We start from the raw sequence: 22,249 nt of genomic DNA, 5'->3' as shown, positions 1-22,249 counted from the left end.
AGCACTTCTGAAGAATGCAGCTTTCATACAAAACAAAAACAATGTAAATCGGACCAGTAGATTCAGAGATCTTAGCGTTCAAACAAACAAACAAACAAACAAACAAACAAACTCTTCCGCTTTATTATATTAGTATAGATATGATACATATTGATACGTAATTGAATAATTCTTTTTATTTTGTTTTATTCTCTTTGAAGAAGCAACAATAGTTGAGAATATAGAAGAATATAAGAAGAAGAAAATAATGAGAAACGGAGTGTTTTAACACTAGGCTCCCTCTGCCTATCCTCCTACTTGCGGGATAACGCAAAAAAAAAACATATTACACAATAATTCATTTTGAAAACCAATCTGTCCATCAATCTATGCATTTATCACCGAAGCTGAAAAAACAACAAACATTGTAATTCTAAAAGACTCGGAGAGGTTTTCGTATCGCCATAAACACGACGTAAACAAGATTAAGTAATAAAGTAAAAACAGAAACGATGTCGAGCTAAGTGAAGTACCTAATAGAAACGAGGATAACTTTCCTTTACATGTTGGATGTATTCAGATACATAATATTAATAGCACCGTGGCGGCGCAATTGCGAAAGATCTCACAGTATATAGGATATTTGTAGGTTCAATTTCCAATATAGGTTTATTTAAACGTATAAAAAACTTTGCGGTGTTTAATTCTGGCAATCATCAACCCAAAATGTCTCAAAACTCTGTCAAAAGTTCTTTCTCCTTATGCTGCTACATATTGAAAATGCGTGAAAGTATAATTTCTTCAAATCTGATTAGAGTACAGCAGTGGACGAGGACACGCTGATGATGATAATGATAATGATGATGATGATAATAATGATGATGATAATAATGATGATGCGGCGCGGTGTTTAGTTCCGCCTTACAAATTACAACAGGCAACCGCTACGACAGTATACAGCAAAACAGCTATCATAATCAACCAATGCTTACTATTAATTATGTAACCTACCACAAAAAAAACACCAAAAAGAAAAAAAAACGTCTTAACAATAGCGATAAACGCAAAGCTATTTCGTTTTCTATCAAGTAGCTAAAAGAAATTTGCCTCGTTCCTACGATACGAGGCCTAAGATTATCATGCTCAATGATTTATGCCCCAAGATGGCGTTGCAATACCCCTCATCCTTTCTGGAGGAGCTGATAAATCAGCTGGTACTTACTGTTTGGTGATTTATACGATGTTTTATAAATCTAACGGCTCTATAAAGGGACCTTGGTGTGAGAAAATACAATGCTAGGTTATCATCGCAGTTTCTTTTTGTGAAGCTATTTGTTTTTGATTTTTGGTTTGGATTTTTCTTTGTTTTAATTTTTAGTTTACCCTTGACTTTTAAACGTAAAATCATAGTTAATAAAAAATATAAAAAGATTTTTATATTGTTTTTGATTTTTGTTGTAATATACAAGGTATTTTATAGGAAACGAAGAAGCTTTGGTAGAAGTGAGGCGTTGACTTTCGCCACTAAAGACACAATTACTCAAAAATTTGGTAGAAAGCTGGACACAAACTATTTTAGCCCTAGGTTCCCTATGCCCCCGCCTTAAGCTTGAAAGAGTGGGAACCCACAAACTCTAGCATATAATAAAACGTAAAAAAATATAAATCTTTTAATTTTATATGTCTACTATTAATATATAATATATGATAAATAAAAACAAAGTAGATATACAAAAAGAGCATTGGTTAACAGATATGCAACAGGACACACTCTCAAGTGTACAATATTCTCCTGAATTACATGCATCGAAGGAGATACGCAATTTACTTTTAAAATTTAACTTATACAAACATTTTAAATTCTGGAATAAAATTTTCAACGACGTGCTTAAAACAGCATTTTCAACTAAAATATCTCCAACGGCTATTGCTGCATTCTTTTTGAAAATTTTTAAATGAAACATTAAAATTATATTTAAATTATATTGCTTAAGTTATTTTGTCGCAAAGAAACTATAATAATATACTATAGGATAATAGTCTAGATCTATTTAATAAAGATCTCTACCAAAACTTCATCTCTTTGCGTATATTTGTTTTTTGGACTATTATTTCCATAACTACACGCTGGATCCCACATATAGTAAGAATAGGGAACCCAAAATTAAGAAACTCCGTTCTCTATTCTCCGCACAATTTGCAAGATATTAGGTTTTGAGTTCTATTTCCTCGCTCGCTCAGAACGATCCTTCAATGGATATCAAACCCCCAACCCTTGAGTCACACCATGTGGCTCTATTTATATATTTTTATCGGAAACTTGACCGTACTTATAAGTAAACCATTCATATCACAAATTGTAATGCTGGTCTTCCAGGGATATCATTTTTTTAACTTCACTCAGATGCGCACTTCGCGAGGTGCAAACGGGAGCCAGAAGATAAATTACTCCATTCTCCACTTCCTTGATAAATTACAAAACTCAACGTCGCATTTTATCTGTATGAAACTGGAAAAACATGTTATATATATTTCTCATTGTTTGCGTTGACCCTGTAGCCATCTTTAGTTCAAGAGGCTATAATGGTATATACAATTAGTAAATTCTTCATCCTTCTTTATTTTTTTTAATCTGATCTTGATATATTGGAAGTGTCTTAATTAAAACGGAGTCTCAACACTAGGTTCCCAGGAACCCTCTGTAAGCGTAAAACTAAAAAATATCCCCGAATAGGGACTTACACCTATAGCGTTATATTCAGATTTCCACGTTAAAATTTTCCAATTTTAATAAACAATTTCCTGAAAAATAAAGAGACCTTTCTTTCTTAGTATTTTCTAACTAGTAGTTAGAAGAAGGGAGGCAAGGAACAAAATATATAATAACAATATTTCAACAAATAAGCGACAATTTGTAAAGACTTAAATAGAGCTCCCTCCAAGGATAGATGTAAGCAATTTAGAATCCTCTACCACCCATTACTTACAATACTGAAACAAAAATATATTTAACGTTCAACAATCACCGCTACTTTCAACGTCGAAAGAAAGTGCTGGATAGTTTCAAAGAAAATTCACCTTCATCTATGTTCCATATTTTGAAGATTTTAGTGACATAACACTCTATATGTTCTCTGAAAAGAGTTCAAAACCATAATCAATCGAGTCAAGCATACGCCACGATTGTTTGGAATAAACGTTAAAATCTAAGTAACACATTTAGCTTTACGCTTTATCTTCATACAGAATGGTAGACAGAAACAAATTAGTGTTCAGAAACTCCACTTTCAGATTTCGAGATATTCCAGGTTGAGTGGTAGAACTCGATCTCATAATAAAGCAGAATGATGAAAATTCAATCCTCCCCTAAATCATTTTGTTTTTAATTTTACGATATATCCTTCAAAGGCCGGTGTATCCCTCAGAGGAAACTTGGGAACCTAATATTAAGACACTCCGTTCCTGTTAAGCTACTTCTGATTTCCACTCTCCGTTGAATTCTTGAGATATTGCGTGTTGCCTCTCTACCAGAGCGGGAAAATGAAAATATGAAATTCCAACAAATAGGAATCGAATCCACAACCTTTGCGTTAACAGTCGCACACTTCTACCCCTGCGCCACAACGACTCGTGATATGATTAAATTAATTACATCCTAAGAAAATACTTACATAAACTCATAAGTAGCCATTTTCCTGGCAATTTCGCAAATTCTCTTATTATTTAACATTTTTGTTGTTCTTCCCCGAATACCAATTCCGTTCAATTGTTGTTTTCATTTCATCCTGTCTCTTACTTTTGCTACATAATTTCTGAGATAAAGGCCCTCAGGGACTGTTTACTGTTACATTTTTTTTATACTTATAAAATTAATTTTGTATTAAAAGATACAAATTATGAGTAAAATAAATACTCGTATACATATAGATAACTAGCGGACGCGCGCAGCTTCGCCCGCTTATTTGCAGACTTAGGGGTCCTAATAAACCATGACATACGTGTTCAATGAAATATTTTTAGGAGTCTAAATTTCAAATCTTATAAAAATCGGTGGCCATTTAAATTTTTTCCATACAAACTTTCAACCCCTATTTCATCCCCTTAGGAGTCGAATATTGCAAATTCCCGTCTTAGCGAGCAAAATTACCTACGTCCTATAAATAACTCCTATGCAAAATTTGAGTTTCCTAGCACATGTAGTTTCTGAGATTTCGTGATGAGTGAGTGACCTTTCGATTTTATATATATAGATGAAGAAAATTTGAGGGTTCCTCAGAGGTTGGCAGAAAACGAAATTCTTTTAGATTCGTTATGTTATCTATTTGTCTGTATGTCTATCTGTTCTGTATCTCATAGCAACTTGTCTGATTCTAAAATTGAAACTGAAGTACCAGAGACAGACGTAGAGAGAAGATAATAAAGAAATTATACATAGTATAAATAAACTGCTTTTAATTATTATTTATATACATATTACACATGAAAGTATTAAATATACCAAAAAACGTATGATATAAGAGCACATTGTAAGCAACTATAAAAGTGCTTTGAATAAACACTCCCTAACTGGTGAAAATTATCCTAGAATATACGTAGCGAATGAATTAATTAAAACATTAAGCAAAATTCCCTAGTTGAGTATTACGTACGTACCCCGCTCTTACTGGCCGTAGCTTTCATCGTATATTTGATGCAAATGTGCGAAATACTTAAAAATAATGTAAATATAAATAAAGAAAAATTTAAAATGAGTTTTTGTTATTTTTAACCGATTGCGCAACGCAAGGGAGGGCGATGTGTTTATCAGTATGTTTTTTTGTATGTCTGTATGATTGCTCCTATATGATATAAATAAAAAATAGAAAATAATAAAAATATAAGTGTTAATAGTACAACACGTGCAACTGTTAATTGCTAAGGTTCCGCAATGCGGTATTCTAATATCGATAATGATTAAAAGGTAGTTAAACTCCAGTGCATTTACTGGTATAGCATTGTTATCATTAAATAAAGAGTACATAGACTAATGTGAAATGAACAATATTGATTGAACTATTCCATGTAGAGTTCGCCTGCTTGGACTACATAGCAATCTGGACTTGGTCTACGCAGCGTTGGGTTCCGCTGAATATTACGAAGAGTTCGACTCTACAAATTGATACATATTTATCGACATGTATTAATTACTTACGCAACTTTCGATAAATATGTATCCTCTTACTTTCAAATAACATAAAATGTCGCTCACAAACGCTGTTAACTTGTTATATGTAGCGATAATAATAAACAATATTATTATCCTAAATAAATATTGTATTAAGGTCAGTCGTAGCTCAGTAGCACAAGCGTGTAACAATAGACGCGATAGTTCGAGTTTGATTCCCAGTTGACGAAATAAAATGTTTAATATGTTTCTTCGCTCTGGTGTGTGGCGCAAGCCGTTAAGCTACGCCACCCAACACGCAACATCTCCAAAAATGGGGGGGGGGCAGTAGAGAGAGAGAGAGGAGACTCATCATCGACTTCTTCTGCCTACCCTGCTACATCGGGGATGTATATAAATATTTCACTTCCTCGAGTGGTATCGAACTCAAAACCTGTTGTTCATACGCCAGGACTGGCATCAAACCTAAAATATTCACGAATTGATACTAATAAACCAATATGAAAGAAGTTTCGCGTCATTCAAATACAGTAGCTACCAATACATACATACGAGTATATATATATATTAATAAACACAACAAAACAATACAAAACAAAGCCATGGGGAGCGGAGAGATCTGTTCACATTCCCTATCAGATTCTCTTGCAGCTAAATTTAAATCTATCTACCAATTTCGCAGCAAGCTCTCCCTGGGGGTCGGTGTCGCTGATGAGCGCTCGAAACGCTGTTCTGCATGTCCGCCATTGTCTCCCAAGCGACGCGATTCCATCCTTTTCGTTGATAGTGCGGCCATTTGCATTGTAAATTGTACTATATTGACTGGATAAGAATGAAAATGTTGTACGCAGTGAATTAGTGTGCAGTTTTTATTATTATCCAGGCCGTCGTTGTGGAGTTTGATTTCTAGTTGAGGTAATTAATTATTTTCTTTTCTTGACTCTGGGTGTGTTTGTTTGTGTTTTTTTTTACTATGATTCCAACATTTATTCGTTGTCTGTCTATAAAAATCTTTTATCTCAAGACCAGTTGAGCCTTGGAGCATAAAAAAGAAGCCAAATCAACTCATTCAAAAGACATAGTCATTTACTTTATATCTTTTTTAGTACACGACGTGTACTGGAAATAAATAGCACATCCTGCTTATTATAGTTAAGACGTAAAATATACTTATATCTGTATAATCTTCTTAAATATGGACAAGACGACGTTAAAATATAAGAGATTTTAGATACATCTTACACGTTTTAAAGAAAGAAGAATTTTATTGAGAAATTATAACAACAATAGTTTGATTCAGTCGTAAAGATTCAATACTGAATCTTTAAAACCGTGACCTGAATTTGAAGACCGCTAAGGAGAATTTTATAGAAAGAACGGATGAGCCATAAAATATTTGAAATTGATGGTATTTTGCCTTGTAAACAGTTTTTAATAACATATATTTAAGTTAAACAAAAAACAATCGAAAAGTAATCTTCTCGTCTCTTCTTGTCTCTTATACGTTCTAGAACTTTCGTAAATATTCATATGTTCATGTAATACAATATAATAAATAAGCAATTAATATTTATCTTATCTTTAAAAGTTCATATATACAATAGTTTATCTGAAATTCATAATATACAAATTTGTATGACACTTTCAAAACGATTACTTAGCTAATATTTAAATATTAAAAATTAATATAAATTAAAATATAACATGTCTATTTCTACTTACCATTTTTCGCAGTATTTGCAACAGCAACACCAAGAATCGCAGCGGATGCGATGAACCGGCACAACGCCGGCGGCATGATGATCACTATCACTCAACCATCACATCACATCACTATGTCACAACATGTCACTATCACAAAAATGTTCGCACTCGCGCCATTACATTCAACTCGCCATTGAAAAGTTGACAGATATTTAACTAAACATTTAAAATGTGGAGAGCAGATAAAAAATATTTATCTATTGACAGTCTGTCATAGATTATAAATAGCACAGATTATAGACAGAATATAAATTAGAGCGAACAACGCGTATATTTTCTGTGGTGAAAATTATATGTCATAGATAGTATTTATTTTCGTTATTGTACTATATCGTTGTTTATTTGAAGGCATCTGAAACAAAAACAAATAATGATAATTAGCAAAAATATTATTAATGTATCATTTATTAGAGATCAGTCATGGTGCAGGGGCTCACGTGTTTTACTTTAAACGCTATAGGTTGTGGGTTCGATTCCCACTCGGGAAATTGAAATATTTAAAAATTTTATTTCTTGGCCCTGGTGTCGAGACAAAGCGCGGCGTTCAGTTCCGCCACTTAACACACAATGCCCTCAGAATTCAGGTCACAATGGGGATTGGACTGTCTTATTATTCTCTGTCTGACTACCCTGCTGTGTGTGGATGAAGCTAAAAAACTAAATTTTTAATAGGTATCATTAGTAGAAAAATTGACATTAAAATAAAAGGTCCCAGTATTTTTTTAATTGGGGTTGAAAAATTGTATGGATTTTTTTTTAAATCGCCACCGATTTTTATAAGATTTGAAATTTAGACTCTTAAAAATATTTCAATGAACACGTGTTTCATGGTTTATTAGGATTCACTCCTAAGGGTGCAAATAAGCGGGCGAAGCTGCGCGCGTCCGCTAGTTATTGTATAAACATTTCTCTTAAACTCCTATAATAAATTCAATTTAAACAGACTGTAGCTTTCGAATGTGACATAGCGTAAACGTAAATTGTGGCCTGTATAGACAGGCAACGTATAGACATTGTATAGACATTGTCTATGTCAAATTCGAAAATCCGTATTTCATTTCTCGACGTGGTGCTTGGTGTTTGGGCAACGTGCCGCAAAATATTGCTGGGTGATCGTTTCTCTGATTCTGTGTACAGTGGCAAGATTGTATTTAACGACGTGATGGTATTTAAGTAACAATTGTTTAGTTGTAGGTTCGATTCCCATTCGGAAGAATTAATTATTTTGTTGCTTTGATAATAAAACTAAGTGCTGCATTCAGTTCTGCCACTCAACAGGAATCCAAAGTTCGAAAGATCGACGGAAAACGAGGAACATTATGTCTTAACACTACGTTCCTTCTGTTTTTTGAGGAAAGTTCTTGCAATGGGTAAGTACTATGTCGAAATTATATTATTATTTAGGAATTATATACATAAGTATACGGACGCAGGAAGTGCCGCGTTGTGACTGTCCCAGTTATACCTCATGTTGTCAGTATATATCTATATTAGACGATAGTATAGGCGTAATGGGATAACATCACTTTCCGCTGAGTTGAGATATTAAATATTGAGTGGCGGAACTCAACGCCGCAAGGACTCAAATCCATAACATTAAAATGTTTAATTAACATAAAATTATCAAAATATATACTGTACACACTTTAAAATTATTCATCCAATTAAAGCTTTTTTCGTAATCGTTAACAAGATTCTATATTCTAAATTAAAACTCCGGACTCTTTGTAAGTTCAAGCTTCGTTGGCAAAAGCAGTACTGCTTCTTTAATTAGCATTTTGTATGTATAGCTATTAATTAAATGTTCTCATTCTTTGTACATACATAAGAGGAATTTAACAATAAACTGATTTTAACATACACATGTATATGAGGCTGTCGTAACGCAGCGGCACAAAGGTGTGACTATAACGCGACAGTTGGGGGTTCGATACCAAATCTAAGAAATGGAAAAATGTATTTACATTTATATTTTCATTTCTTCGCTCTGGTGTCGAGGCAGTGCCTTCAAATTCGGCGAAAAGTGGTGATCGACCCTCTGACTTTATTTTAACTTTTTGAATGGTGTTCCTAGAGTGCCAGTTGAGCACAAACCACTACGCCAAAATACGGTAAAAAAGAAATAATATAACACAATAAGAGAATACATATTCAAAAGAAGAAGAGTTAAAATAAAGCCTCCGAATAATATAAACATTAATAAATCACCGCGATACATTTTCTTACCGGACCGTCGCAGGCCGTTATCGGGGATCATAACAACGTTAATGAATCACAAGTCGAGGGTACTACGAAATTATGACCTTTGCCAAAGCAGTGTTTAAACAACGTCGATAAAACCTTTGTTTTGTTGGGGATAATTAATTAGCATTTATAATTAAAGTTTGGTTTTTTATATATTTTTTAGATTTTTTATTAGTATCGTCATGTTTTAGCTTATTTTTGGATTTTTTAAACTTTTTTTATTAACGCATATTTATAAAAGTAATTGTTAAAAATATAGATTTTCGGGAAGTACCTACTTTTTGTGGAATTGTTGAGCAGAAATATCTTTCACACAATGGTCTTTTATATTTCTAAAACATGCAGTGTTTGTGATTATTCCATATAAAACATGAAAATAAAAATTAATTTCGCTTTTAAATAATTTTTTGCTGCCCTGCATTGGAATGAAATTTTGGAGTAAACTTAAAATTAATAAATAAAATTCTGAATGACAGCGCATTTAATATCATCTCTTTGTTCTTTATAATAAAATAGTGATCAGAAAGACATCATATTAACGACATATTATGTCGAAATGTAAAAGCAAAATAATAGATTAATATTGTTCTCTCCAGGTTCAAAGGAACGATATTAAAAAATCGTACACTTTGTACCGTAGAATACCAATAACTTTGTGGCGTACGAATGTTTGAAAACATTCCAATTTTTTAGGCTTCGATCCTATACAATGTTAATGGAAACATTTTTCAGTATCGGGATTTGCTTTGAATAAAAAAACTTCTGCGCTTATTCATTTTTCACGCTATGCTTACCCAGATCTACATGGATTTTTGTATGTCAGTTATATGCCATTCATAGGTTTCAGTACTAAACTATTAGTTTTTTTACAAACTACTAAATTATTAGTTTTTAGGGTTTCATATTTCAAATTGTAAAAACGGAACTTTTAGAGAATCATTTTGTTCCCCATCTGCCAAAACTATTTATCTCGCGATCCCTTAAAGATATCAAATTTAATATAATATAAAATATTTAGCTTTATTGTTTTTTGAAGTTAAGAAAAAATTATGCTTCTAAGCTAACGCAATCAAAAGATACGTGCATTTATGGATCGATTTTGCCGCATTTTGCATGCAAATATGTAAATTCGGCGCGTAATCAAAACCTGTAGGGTACTTCCCGTCCACTTACAGCTATGAAATTTGGCACGAAATGAGAACTTACAATACAAATAAAGGGAGAAATCCTATGAACAAAAATATATAGATGTTTCATATATAAACAACATTGCAGCGATGAGTTGAGGATCGTTGCGTCACCACATGTCAAAAACTGGGTGAAAAGTGGGGAACGGAGAGTTAATACTAGTTTCCCTCTGCCTACCCTGCTGTGCGGTAAAAAGCGTAAAGATATATAGGACAATGTAACCATAATTCTAATTGAATTATTATAACGGCTGAAGACCAAAATGTTTATGCCAGATCCGTGACCGTTGGCCGTTATGGAAAACGAAGCATACTGTTCATTATGTACAATTGTGTTTTAAAATGTATTTGTAATAATTTACAATTAGTTGTCAGACTTTAGATAACTAAAGATATTATTGATGTGGACTGTGGACAATTTTTTTAGATAAGTAATATTTTTGTAGAGGCCGTTTTATTTCCTCACTCGCCACACAATGGCTCAAGATTTCGGCGGAAAGTGGCGAACGAAGGTGTGGTAAAGTTTTAACGTTTCCGTCTAACCACGCAGTGGAACAAAGCGTATAGCTAAAAAAATATTTAAATATTGGTGAAATATTTAATTTAAAACATTGTAAATTTATGCCATATTTGATATTTTTAACTATAATGTGTAAATATCCGAATATAATGAGTGAAAAAAGAATTAAAATAAAATCTATAATATATATATAGGTCAAGACAAAGTAAAATACTTTCTGAACAATATACTAGAACAGTCAACAGTAACAATATTGAAAATTCTATAGAAAGCCCAAAATCAGAACAAAGAACGAGGAAATGCAATTTCGCTTTTTAATATAAGATCGAGACGTACAGTTGTACAGTTCATAATCTGTATTCATTTTGTAAGAAAATTCATAACGCGCCTAAAAGTATTAATCTAAAGGGCCTAAGAAATTCCACTTTTCGTCCATTACTTTACATTTTGGACGTAATTGTGTTATCTACGTTCCATTAACTTTCTTTAATAATTCTTTTGTATTTAAATATTTTTTTGTGTGTATTGTTTCATTTTGGTTTAGATCTATTCTTAAGACTTAATCGTCTTATCCTTTATACGAAGTTTTATCAAATTCTATATTTTCAATTAATATTTCTTATTCTGAATTCAGAACAAATGATTAAATTTCAATGTTTTATTAATTTTAATAATAAAAGATATATTATAACTATTACGTAATGTTTAAAATTGACACTTCGTAAAGCATACCAAAATTCCAAGATGAAAGTTATTAAGAAACTGAATAGCCAGTAAATTCTGTAAAATCTGTAGGATATCAAATTCTGTTTATTACAAATCGTGATGCAGAATACGGTTCACGGCACGAAATAGTAAGCTACCAAAAGAACGTTCGAGAAGCTCTTGCATTATGCAATAGCCCTTCATACTGACTTGGCTCAAATCCAACGAAGATTTCGGTAATTTACATCTCTGGTACTTAAAGAGTATTTTTTGTTTTAATTTAAAACGAACTTGGAGTGAATTCGAAACACGGTAGAGTAAAGGTGAATGGCATTTTGATTTTCGTGGATTATGTACCCGTACATATTACTCAGAATTAATATTTTCTTGCGACTATAAGCCAGACAGGATGTGGGTTCTATTCATACTGATTGAAATTAAATATTTAATATTATCATTTACTTTAAATTTTTCCTGTCTCCTCTCAGCAGAACTGCCTTCCAAGCCGGTGGTACGTCGACGATTCATAAGTTCTTACAATACTCTATTTGAATAAATAATATTTAGAATTTGATTTATTAGAAATTCTCACTAGATAATAATACCGCTATAATTCACCAACCGAATGAGAATTAAACTCAACAAGTACTTAACTAAGTGTAAGTGCGTTCTGCGTATCCAAAACCGAAATAGGACGTTAATCAGTTGACTTGAGACCGTCACCATCTGTGCTCGAGAGGATATTACAATTTGCACGCGTACGGTTCGTTACACTAGAATATTGATTCATTGTTCGTAGCTCCCTGAATCGTAGAATCATGTTGATGAATTTCGGTTAAATTGTTAACATTTCGTTTTGTGAACACCATGTACTCGTATATCCATGTGAGGATGTGGATGTGGATTTCGATATTTTCTGAACAATGTATTGTTAGTGCTGAAAGCTGAGATTTGGTCAGCAGTTATCATTTATGTTGTACCATCTCAATTTTCTGTTCTCTGGAAATTTGTTATAGTAGAATAGTTTTCTATTCATAATAATTCAGTTTTTTAAGAATTTTTAGTGGTCTTAATAAATGTTAGTAAAAATAAGAATTAACAGTTAAATTAACTGTATATCATTCTAATGTATAAACTATTTTAGTTCAGTACTTTTTACATGAAAGTGAAATCCAACACAGTATATATTTACAATATCATTTCGACAGTAGGAGAACGTCTGAATGTAAACGGATTGGTTAGAACTTCAGTTTTCACTCTGGGGAATTTTAGCTCTAAGTTAAGGTTCAGTGACAGCAGAGAGTAAATTATAAGTAAAGGAATATAGAAATATTTTTAGGTTCAGGCAGGTGAAGTCGCGGGCGGCAACCAATTATAAATATTTTTGGCAACCAATTATAAATATTTTTGTAGAGATCCGTCATAAAAACTCATCAATCCCAAAATCTTTGTTAAGCCCTATACAGACACATTTATAAAGTATTTCATTACAGTTGTTTATTTGGAACATTGTTAAGTCAATATTTGTTTGTTTTGATTTTGTATCGTTTGAACTTGAGCTTGTGATGTAATTGAGTATTGTTTACTTTAATATCGTTTTATTTTTCTAACTATATATTTACTTTTGCTATGGATACCTTAATTTTATCTTGTTTTGTTTTTATTGTTATTAATACTTTATTAAGTTTATTAGGATTACTTCATTATATTAAGTTTTTGTACTATTCTTCTAAAAATAATTTCTAAATAAATACTTTTAAAAAAGAGAAACCAAAGTTTCCCTTTTGTTTCTCACATTTTTGGTTCTAGTGTGGGAATCAAGTAATAAGTGACTATGTCGTCAACTCTTTATTTTATATATACTGTAATATATTACTTTAATAAATAAAAAAATAATCTTTAAAGATTTCCACCAGCAAACTCAACTGTTCTTCACATACACCAATATAAAGATCCAGATAAAAAGTATACGGGAAAACCATAAACATGGACAAAGAAACGACGATTATTTATCCAATTTCATCTTTTTCGTGTTATTTTATAACAATTTAAAAAGCGGCAATTGAGTAAAACGGTATAGATGAACTAACATCGTTTTGAGACTTGAATGCTAATTCGACATATTAAAATGTATTGGTTGTCAAGTATCAAGTTTCAAGGACTCTACTACTTAAGCATTAAAAGCTAAATTTCCACATCCATAATGTCCACGATACCAGAAATTTGAAGTTCGTGATCAAATATTTCCCTTTATTTCTGAATAGTCAGTACCCCGCTTCCTAGTTTGGTATTCATAGCTTTATTTCAACCGGACTTGGGAATTTCTTAACGCGTCGTTGTTTTTCCTTTTGTTGAATACATTTTATAAATTACGATTTCTTCGGTACGAGTGAGAGACGCTTTTTTATTTTGTGGTTTTTTATTTTATTTTCTCTGTATGTTTTTTTCAAACTGATGCGGGATGGATGGTCTTCTTCCTCCTGGCATTAATCTCGGTTATTGCCAGGGTCTGCCCTCCTAATCAACCTACTCCACTTTGCACGGTCTTTTGCGTATGATGGTATGTGGATGGAATGAAAGTATGGGGCCGTTTTAGTTTTTTTATATTTCATATTTTTATTTTTTCACCCAAGTGGCAATCGAACTCACAACCATCGCGATTACAATATAACCTGAAATTTGACTCCTATTTCCCAAAACCTAAAGCCGTATAAAGCAGCCACTAGGCCAATAAGGTCTTATTATACATATGTGGTGTATAGGCGTTAGTTATTTGATTATTTGTGGTTGCGGTTTAGACGGCTAAAGCAATTTCCCATATCGATTCAAATTGGATAGGAGGGTGTTTTCAAATTAGATATTTTTAACAAATTATAAAAGACTAATATAGTGTTTAAAAAATCATTGCTTTGGATTAACAGTGCTAGTAACAATTTAGAAATTTGGAATATAGGTAGACTAATGAGGATAGGTGTGCCACCCTACCCTGTCCCCTAATAGAGAATTGGTCCAACCTACCTATATAGGTATATCTACGTCAGTTAAATATAGTTTTATTTAATCGTAAAAATTGAAGAAGAGATTGAAGATTCTAAGAAAATGCTTGTATTATATTTATTCTATAAATAGATTTCTACTGTAGTAGTAATTTACTTTAAAAGCAAACTTCAGTTTATAAGGCAATTTAATCAGTGAAACTGCTTGGAATACGCAGCAAAGGTAACAAAGGTATCAAGATTTCGTCGAGGTCAAATAGAAATCGATTTCAATGTGGTAATTTTTCACAGGTACAGGGAATCTAGAGTTAAGACACTCCCTTCTTTGGAACTTAACGTCGTGCTTTTTTTGTATACCATAGTTCCAAGTTTTTTTTTCATGTTATGGTAATAAAATATAATATAGCAGTATTTTATAGGAACTGATTGCGTTAACTAAAAGCTTCTCAATTCGAAGGTAGGACATTTTTAACATTTTTTTAGAGTTATATATTCCACATCTGGGAAGGAAAAATATTTTAGAAAAATGTTTGAAAAAATTATGCAACAGAATCTAAACCAACATGGCAACCAAGAGGCTGAAGAGGAGGAAATCCAAGACGATCAATCGACCACTAAGAAGTTCTTTAAGGCGTTCTTTGACGGATTCCAAGAGGTACGGTGTCAGATCCAATTTTTTATAAGTTTTCTAACAAAAAATATTACACTGTATATTTTTTTTCGCTGGATTATACAGCCAATTATGAATGTTTTTTTTATTTGGGAACATCTTTTGATTCTTTTTCAATTTTGAGTAAGTACGCTATAGTTATCTATATATATAAAAGGACTTGTCCTCACTGACTGAGGTAAGACGCACGCACAGCCGTAACCGCTGTGCTTAGAAACGTGAAATTTGGACAGATGTTTACTTTCGTAATCTGGACATCCACTAAGAAGGGATTTTGAAAAATTTTTACCCTAAAGGGGTGAAATAGGGGTCAAAGTTTGTATGGAAAAAAAAATTAAATCGGCACCGATTTTTATAAAATTTGAAATTTAGATTTTTAAAAGTATTTAATTGAACACGTGCTTCATCGTTTACTAGAATTCTCCCCCTAAGGGTGCAAATAAGGGGTTGAAAGTTTGTATAGAATTTTTTTTAAATCGGCACCGATTGTTATAAAATTTGAAATTCACTCTTAAAAGTATTTAATTGAACACATGTTTCATGGTTTTCTAGAATTCTTCCCCTGAGGGTGCAAATAAGGGGTTGAAAGTATGTATAGATTTTTTTTTAAACCGGGGCAATTTTTTACAAAAATTGGAAATTTAGACTATTAAAAGTATTTAATTGAACACATGTTTCATGGTATATTAGAATTCACCCCTAAATACGCAAGCGAAGCTGCGCGCGCCCGCTGGTCTATTATAATAATAATAATAGGCTATATCTATACATACATACATACATATATAATACTATTGAAACCCATACAATTTACCCATTGATAAAATTAATCAATTAGGCACTAACAAACCGTTAACCACCGAACTGATTACAACTAACGTGTCTACATTACGACCCCTGTGACAGCCCCTAAACACCAAATTTGAAGGGCGACCCTCCATTAAACATAATAGTTAGGTTATTTTCCTCTAAACGCTATCAAATATACGAAGATAAAGCTATTAGTTTTATCTATATGCTTGTTTAGAAAGGAATGTGAGGAAAATGAGGGTATTATGTATGTTTTTTAGTGTCTTTTATGAAAAATAAATAAAAACATACACTAATGTTTTATAGAATTGAAGTTGAACTTTGTCTTCCCAGGAGCGGTAAAAAAAAAATTTATTATTAACATATTTTTCTTTTTGATTATCATAGTGGCGCAGTAGCACAAGCAAGCGTCAGTAGCATGATGGTAATGAGTTGGATTCCCACCCGGGGAAATAAAATATTTTCATTTCCTTGCTTTGGTAACGAGGCAAGGCGTCGCGTTAATTTCCACCCATCAACAAGCAGTGCCTCGAGAATTTGGCGGAACGTAGGGGACGGAAGTGTCTTAATATATAAAATAGATTTCTAGGTTCTCTTTGCAATTCGGCAGAAAATAGGGAAAGGAGTGTTTTAACACTAGGTTCCGTCTGCCTTCTTTGATGTGTCTGGGCAACAGCGTGAAGCTGATTTTTATAATAATATGAAACAGCTTACAAAATATATATGCCAAATGCAAGCACATTATATGATGTATACCAAAATTATCATGAAACTAAATTAGCAATATCATCAGAAATTTGTATTACAATATAATTATATGTTCGACAGAAATTAATTAAGGCTTATTTGAACCGTTACATTTAGACGTCTATTAAGTTATATTTTAATGAAGTTGCCAGAATTATTAATTAGGTATTACAGGACAATAGAAATAATAGTAATATTCGAAAATACAATTTTGTTACTTCAAAAGGTCCCAGCTGCACACGATGATTGTGTGTTCGATTTCTCGCGGAATATATTTCATTTTCTTGCTCTAGTCGCTTACGAGAGCTCTCCTACTAAATGCTCATAAACCTATGTAAATAAATATTAAAGTACCTAAACTCAGGATTAAATAAACTACAAATATATCTGTTGTAAACGAAGATATAGTCCCGTGAAATCTGTAGTATTTGTTTTTTTTATCGAACCCACTACCATCGCGTTTAGATTCATACGCTGTCGGCCTATGGGAGGTATGCCACTGCGCCAAGATGGCCCCGAATGAACATGACAATATATTACCCTAAAATCAGAAGAATAATAACAAACCAAAAAAAATGAATGACAAATGAAATATCATCAAAATTCGTAAACATCAAATGGAATTCAAATAAACAAAAAAAAACGTGTTTCAGAAGGATTTCCGTTTCGCTAAATACGAAAGGTGATTAATAAACAAAAACGCTTTAATTTACGGTCTAACCTGTACAAACTCCTTTTTCCGCGTCGGTTAAGATGAACAATGGAATGATGTTTGAAAGCAGGACTCAAGTTCGTGTAGCGCAAAGTAAACGTGGTTTTTTTGTATGGGAATTAGCGTCTTTTCAGGATTATGTGTAATTTTGTATGGTATAAGGCCAGTCGTGGCGCAGAGGAAACGCTATAAGTTGTAGGTTCGATTCCCATTCAAGGAAATGAAATGGTTAATACTTTAATTTCCTCGTTCTGGTAAGGAGTTAAAGCTCGGCGTTGAGTTCCGCTACTCAACGTGCAATGCCTTTCGAATTTAAAAATTCGGCGGAAAGTTGGAATCGAAAGTGTCTTAATAGGAACAAAGTATATTAACACTAGCTTCCCAGGCTCCCTCTGCTTACCCTACCATACGTGGAATACAGCGTCAAGCTGAAAACCTGTGTGAGACAGATTTTTCAAGTTCATGCCTTGCCTTTATATTTTCCGTTAACATACAATCTTGAAATTGGTACGGAACTCTCGCTATACGCGTCAGACTCGCACTTGACCTGTTTTTTATAATAAAAGATAGTATTATAAGACACAATTTACATTTACACTAACCCAAAATTCTAAGATAAAAAGATAGTAAGTGTCAGAACACTTCTCTACTCTACCTTAGTGGGTTGATGTTATGTAGCATCAACTTTCACCATAAAAGTAATATTTCAAATAGTTTTTCCTACCAGCCGCGCTGCTCCAGTCACATCTTTTCGTTTGTGCCATTGCATCCGTAGCAACAAATAATACTGGTACGTCGGCGTGTCGTCGCGACGTTTCCAATTTACCACCCTTTGTGCATGTCGGTGTTCCGCATATGCAAGTGACTTTGTATTTTATATTAACATTCAATCATTTATTCTGTTATTCTCCATTTTTTACGTTATTTTTATAACTTCACGCAGGGTAGGTACCAGTTTCCACCAAAATCTGGAGGGAATATTAATTTATATAATTTTTTATATGGAAATTATAGATTTATTTTACTAGGATTACCTAGTAAAAAATGATTTTGATTGATTGGACGCGATTCTCTCAGTAACTACTGGTTAAAATTGGAAAAATATTCCATTTACCCGAAGTAATACTTTTATCGTTATGATATAATCCACAAAAAAATCTGAATCCAGACTGTTTTAGCAATTATTTGGAACAATGGTTCTCTTAATTCTAGGTAATGTTACCTCACTTTTATTGAAATTCACTTCAAGTGGACCGCAGACTATCTAGTTTCATTTACAAGGAACGTTCGAACTACCTACAAGAACCACTGAGCGTAACGTTGTGGTTAGATCGGTTATCAAATTTATATACGTTTCTGAATATCTATATAGAATGTTATTGACTTAGGATGTGACTTGCAAGTGGTTTTTTTAAGTCAACCAATTTTTATTTAATAAGAAACTAGAGTAATAACTTCTTGAAAATAGTGAAATTTTGAAATCCTTTACATTTTAATCAGTTCAGCTGAGGTAATTTATGAACCATTCTTGTTCTTTTCGACTTTCATTTTAGGTTACTTAAGTACCTAGTCTTAGTAGTGGGACTCAACGTCACGCTCGCCCCGTGTGTCTTGCTGGACTCCAATGAAGATCGAACTAACCACAGCATTTACAGTCAAATACTGTACTAAAACTAAGAACTGTAATAACTGTACTGTACTATATAAGAAACTAGCGGCCCGCCCGCGGCTTCGCCTGCGTGAATTACTTTATTATTAATTTCTGTCTCCATGAGTACCTACAGTCCTATAAGTGACGTCCCTGCAAAATTTCGACTCCTAGCATTTGTAGTAACGAAGTTTCATACAAATTTTCAACCCCAAAAACAACCCCTTAGAAGTCGAATATTGCAAATTCCCGTCTTAGCGAGCATCTACGTCCTATAAGTAACTCCTATGCAAAATTTGAGATTCCTAGCACATGTAGTTTCTGAGATTTCGTGATGAGTGAGTGACCTTTCGATTTTATATATATAGAAGATGTATAAAACGCCTATAAATAACAACCAAGAACAACCCCAAAACTTAGACCCAAATAAACACTTTCTTAGCACCATATTAAGTAAAACATCTATACCGAAGTAATGTTCTTACAAGAAACTACCCATTGTTCCTTAACTTTGTGGTATCTGATAAAGTTAAGATATTACTCGGTGTTAAACGAATTGTATAACGGCGGTCGACTGTCGAGGCAACCTATTACATAGCAAGACCAAAATCCAGAACGATTCGAATAAACGCTTATTCTATAATAGCTTTCGATATTACATTTTCCTTTTAAATTATATCTTGTTTTATATTGACTGGTTCTTGTCTCTAGTTTCTTAAGTCTGCAAAGCAATTTTGAATTTTGATTGTAGTGATGTATTTGCATAATTTGGTACAAATTGGTTAAAATTTAAATGATTTCTTGTATAATTATTTATTGTATCAAATCTTTATATAATCTTGCTTTTAAAATTAAAGAAGTAAATTAAATTTGTTTAAGTATTTGGTAAACAATCACAGACGAACACACAAATATTATAACATTTTGGCTTCCACTATATCCTTCGTATAGCAGGTTAGACGAGAGGAATCAAATTAAGTTTTCAAGACTTTGTCTTGTCAGCGAAAGTGAAAAAATAATATTATCGATTCCCCCTTGCAAGAATCGAACCCGCTACGCCACGACAACCTACAAAAAAATATTACAATTTGAAAAGAAAGGATTCAATCAATACATGAAATCGGTTTGAATGTGTTGACAAATACCTGATCAAAGTCCCCCTATATACTTTCAATTCAGGGGACACCTCACACATTTTTCATACATTATACCTTAGACGGATGTCGGTCACGTCCTCCGCACCAATTCCCTTGATTACTGAATAAGCCCGGACTAAAAAACACCTGAGTAATGGCTCGCAGAATTCTTTTAGCGGAATTTTTGCTTACAATCTTAATCTTCTTAAATGTTTCATAAAATATTTGATGTCAGCAGATTGTTATCGTGATTTTTTCATTTTCATTGAAATTAAACGTTAATATACTTCTTATTAAGTTAATGTAAGTGATTTTTTTTTTCATTTTTGTGATTTGTAGGGAAATTTGAATAGAAATTAATATCGATTATATTACTTTTAGTAGGCTCTTCTAAAAATTGGAACACTTTCTTTCAATAAATATAAGTTCAAATCGCATTTGAATGAAAACTCATATTTAAAAAAGGAAACGAGCAATTTCAAGCTTTTTTATATTTTATTTTAATACTCTATTACTCCATAAAAAATTGAAATTAATTAACTAAAACACAAATAGAAAAACAAACATAAATTAACTTAATCAAAAAAAAAAGCAGAAGAAAAGAAACAAATGAACAACGGTGTAAAGGTATCTTTTTTTCAACGTCACGTAGAGGGAATATAGCGTAAAATATTTTATTCGTTAGCAGAAAGTGGTGTAAGTAGTGACGAATCACTGTCATCATAAATTATGAATAATAATTTATAAGCATTGTAATATCTTGCCAAACCCTAACATCTATAGATATATAGACAAATCGCTTCCAATTGTAAACAGTAAATGTTACATCGAAATCCTAGTTCCTCGGTCTATAGAGAATATCAAACATTTAAGCTTATTGACTGTAGTGTTTGTTCCGGTCTGATAGGCTATACCTTGTATGAGATATTGCTACCCAATACCTGCTTTATTTGTGATGACGAAAGGCTTCTGCCTGCTCTGCTTTCGTCATCATAAATATATAGGTTTGAATTGTTTGCATAATTTCTAAATAACATAGGTATATGGGATTTTTATTTTTTTTGCATCTTTTGCTACTTGGAGATCAAGGAAAAGAAAATAATTCATTTCCTGGAGTCGGAATCAAACCCACCGCGCTTATAGTAAAATGCTTTGTATCATATGCATATAGGAGGTTAGACAGAGGGGACCTGGGAACCCATTGTTAAGACACTCTGTTCTCATTACGGTTCTTACGTTTCCCACTTTTAGCCGAATTCTGGAGATTACGTGTTTAGTGGAGAAACTCAACGCCAAGCTTTGCCATGTTACCGGAGCGAAGAAGTTAAAAGATTTCATTCCCATCAGTGGAAATTGAACCCATAACCATCGCGTTAACGATCGTACGCTTGTACCACTACGCTATATAGCCTCTGAACTTTTATACTTTTCATAAAAACATTCCTTAATATAAAAACCATTGTATAAAGTGAAAGGGAAAAGCTAGTATAAATAAATACCCAAAAAATGTATATATCACGCTCTAAACCTCAAATAGGATATCGATTTGGAGTGAACTGAAGCGTTAACTTACACCTCGGAAAAATCGGTGGTCACTGAGTATTTCTTAGTTCATTTAACAAAATCAATGGATCCTTCCTTTCCTTAGACTCCTGGCCTTTTTGTTTTATATAGCTCAAGTCTGTTGAATGTTTATTTTAGATTTATTTGAAGAGATTTTTCCTGGAGTTGGTTGGTTTGCACTGAAATATTTTAAGATACCCAGATATAAACACTATAAAAAACACCAGTCGCTTGATTCTGTTTTTTTAGTGATATTAAAATTTGGGACACGTAGCGATAGAGACCCAAGACCATACTATTTGTGGTTTTTGAGTTTAGTAACGCTTTCGTTAACAGGATTTGAATCCGCTACCACGATAAATAATTATTTAAATTCTAAGCAGTAAATTAGCATCTTCCTCGGA

At 32.8% G+C, this 22,249-nt stretch overlaps 1 protein-coding gene across 2 annotated transcripts in view; it reads right to left on the bottom strand.

Moving 5' to 3' along the window:
- Positions 1-22,249, bottom strand: part of side-VII (sidestep VII transmembrane protein) — a 231,262-nt gene that overhangs the window by 162,421 nt on the left and 46,592 nt on the right. For both annotated transcript variants that reach the window (XM_085189297.1, XM_085189298.1), the window contains exon 2: positions 6,866-7,259. In XM_085189297.1, the coding sequence (XP_085045423.1) occupies positions 6,866-6,941 (76 nt within the window). In that variant the 5' untranslated portion in view covers positions 6,942-7,259. The remainder of the gene's footprint in view (positions 1-6,865; positions 7,260-22,249) is intronic.

This window comes from Heliconius melpomene, chromosome 8 (assembly GCF_056956725.1).
Source record: "Heliconius melpomene rosina isolate 202511_hmr_F chromosome 8, ASM5695672v1, whole genome shotgun sequence".
Lineage (NCBI taxonomy): Eukaryota > Metazoa > Arthropoda > Insecta > Lepidoptera > Nymphalidae > Heliconius > Heliconius melpomene.
This window is presented reverse-complemented; position numbering and strand designations above follow the sequence as displayed.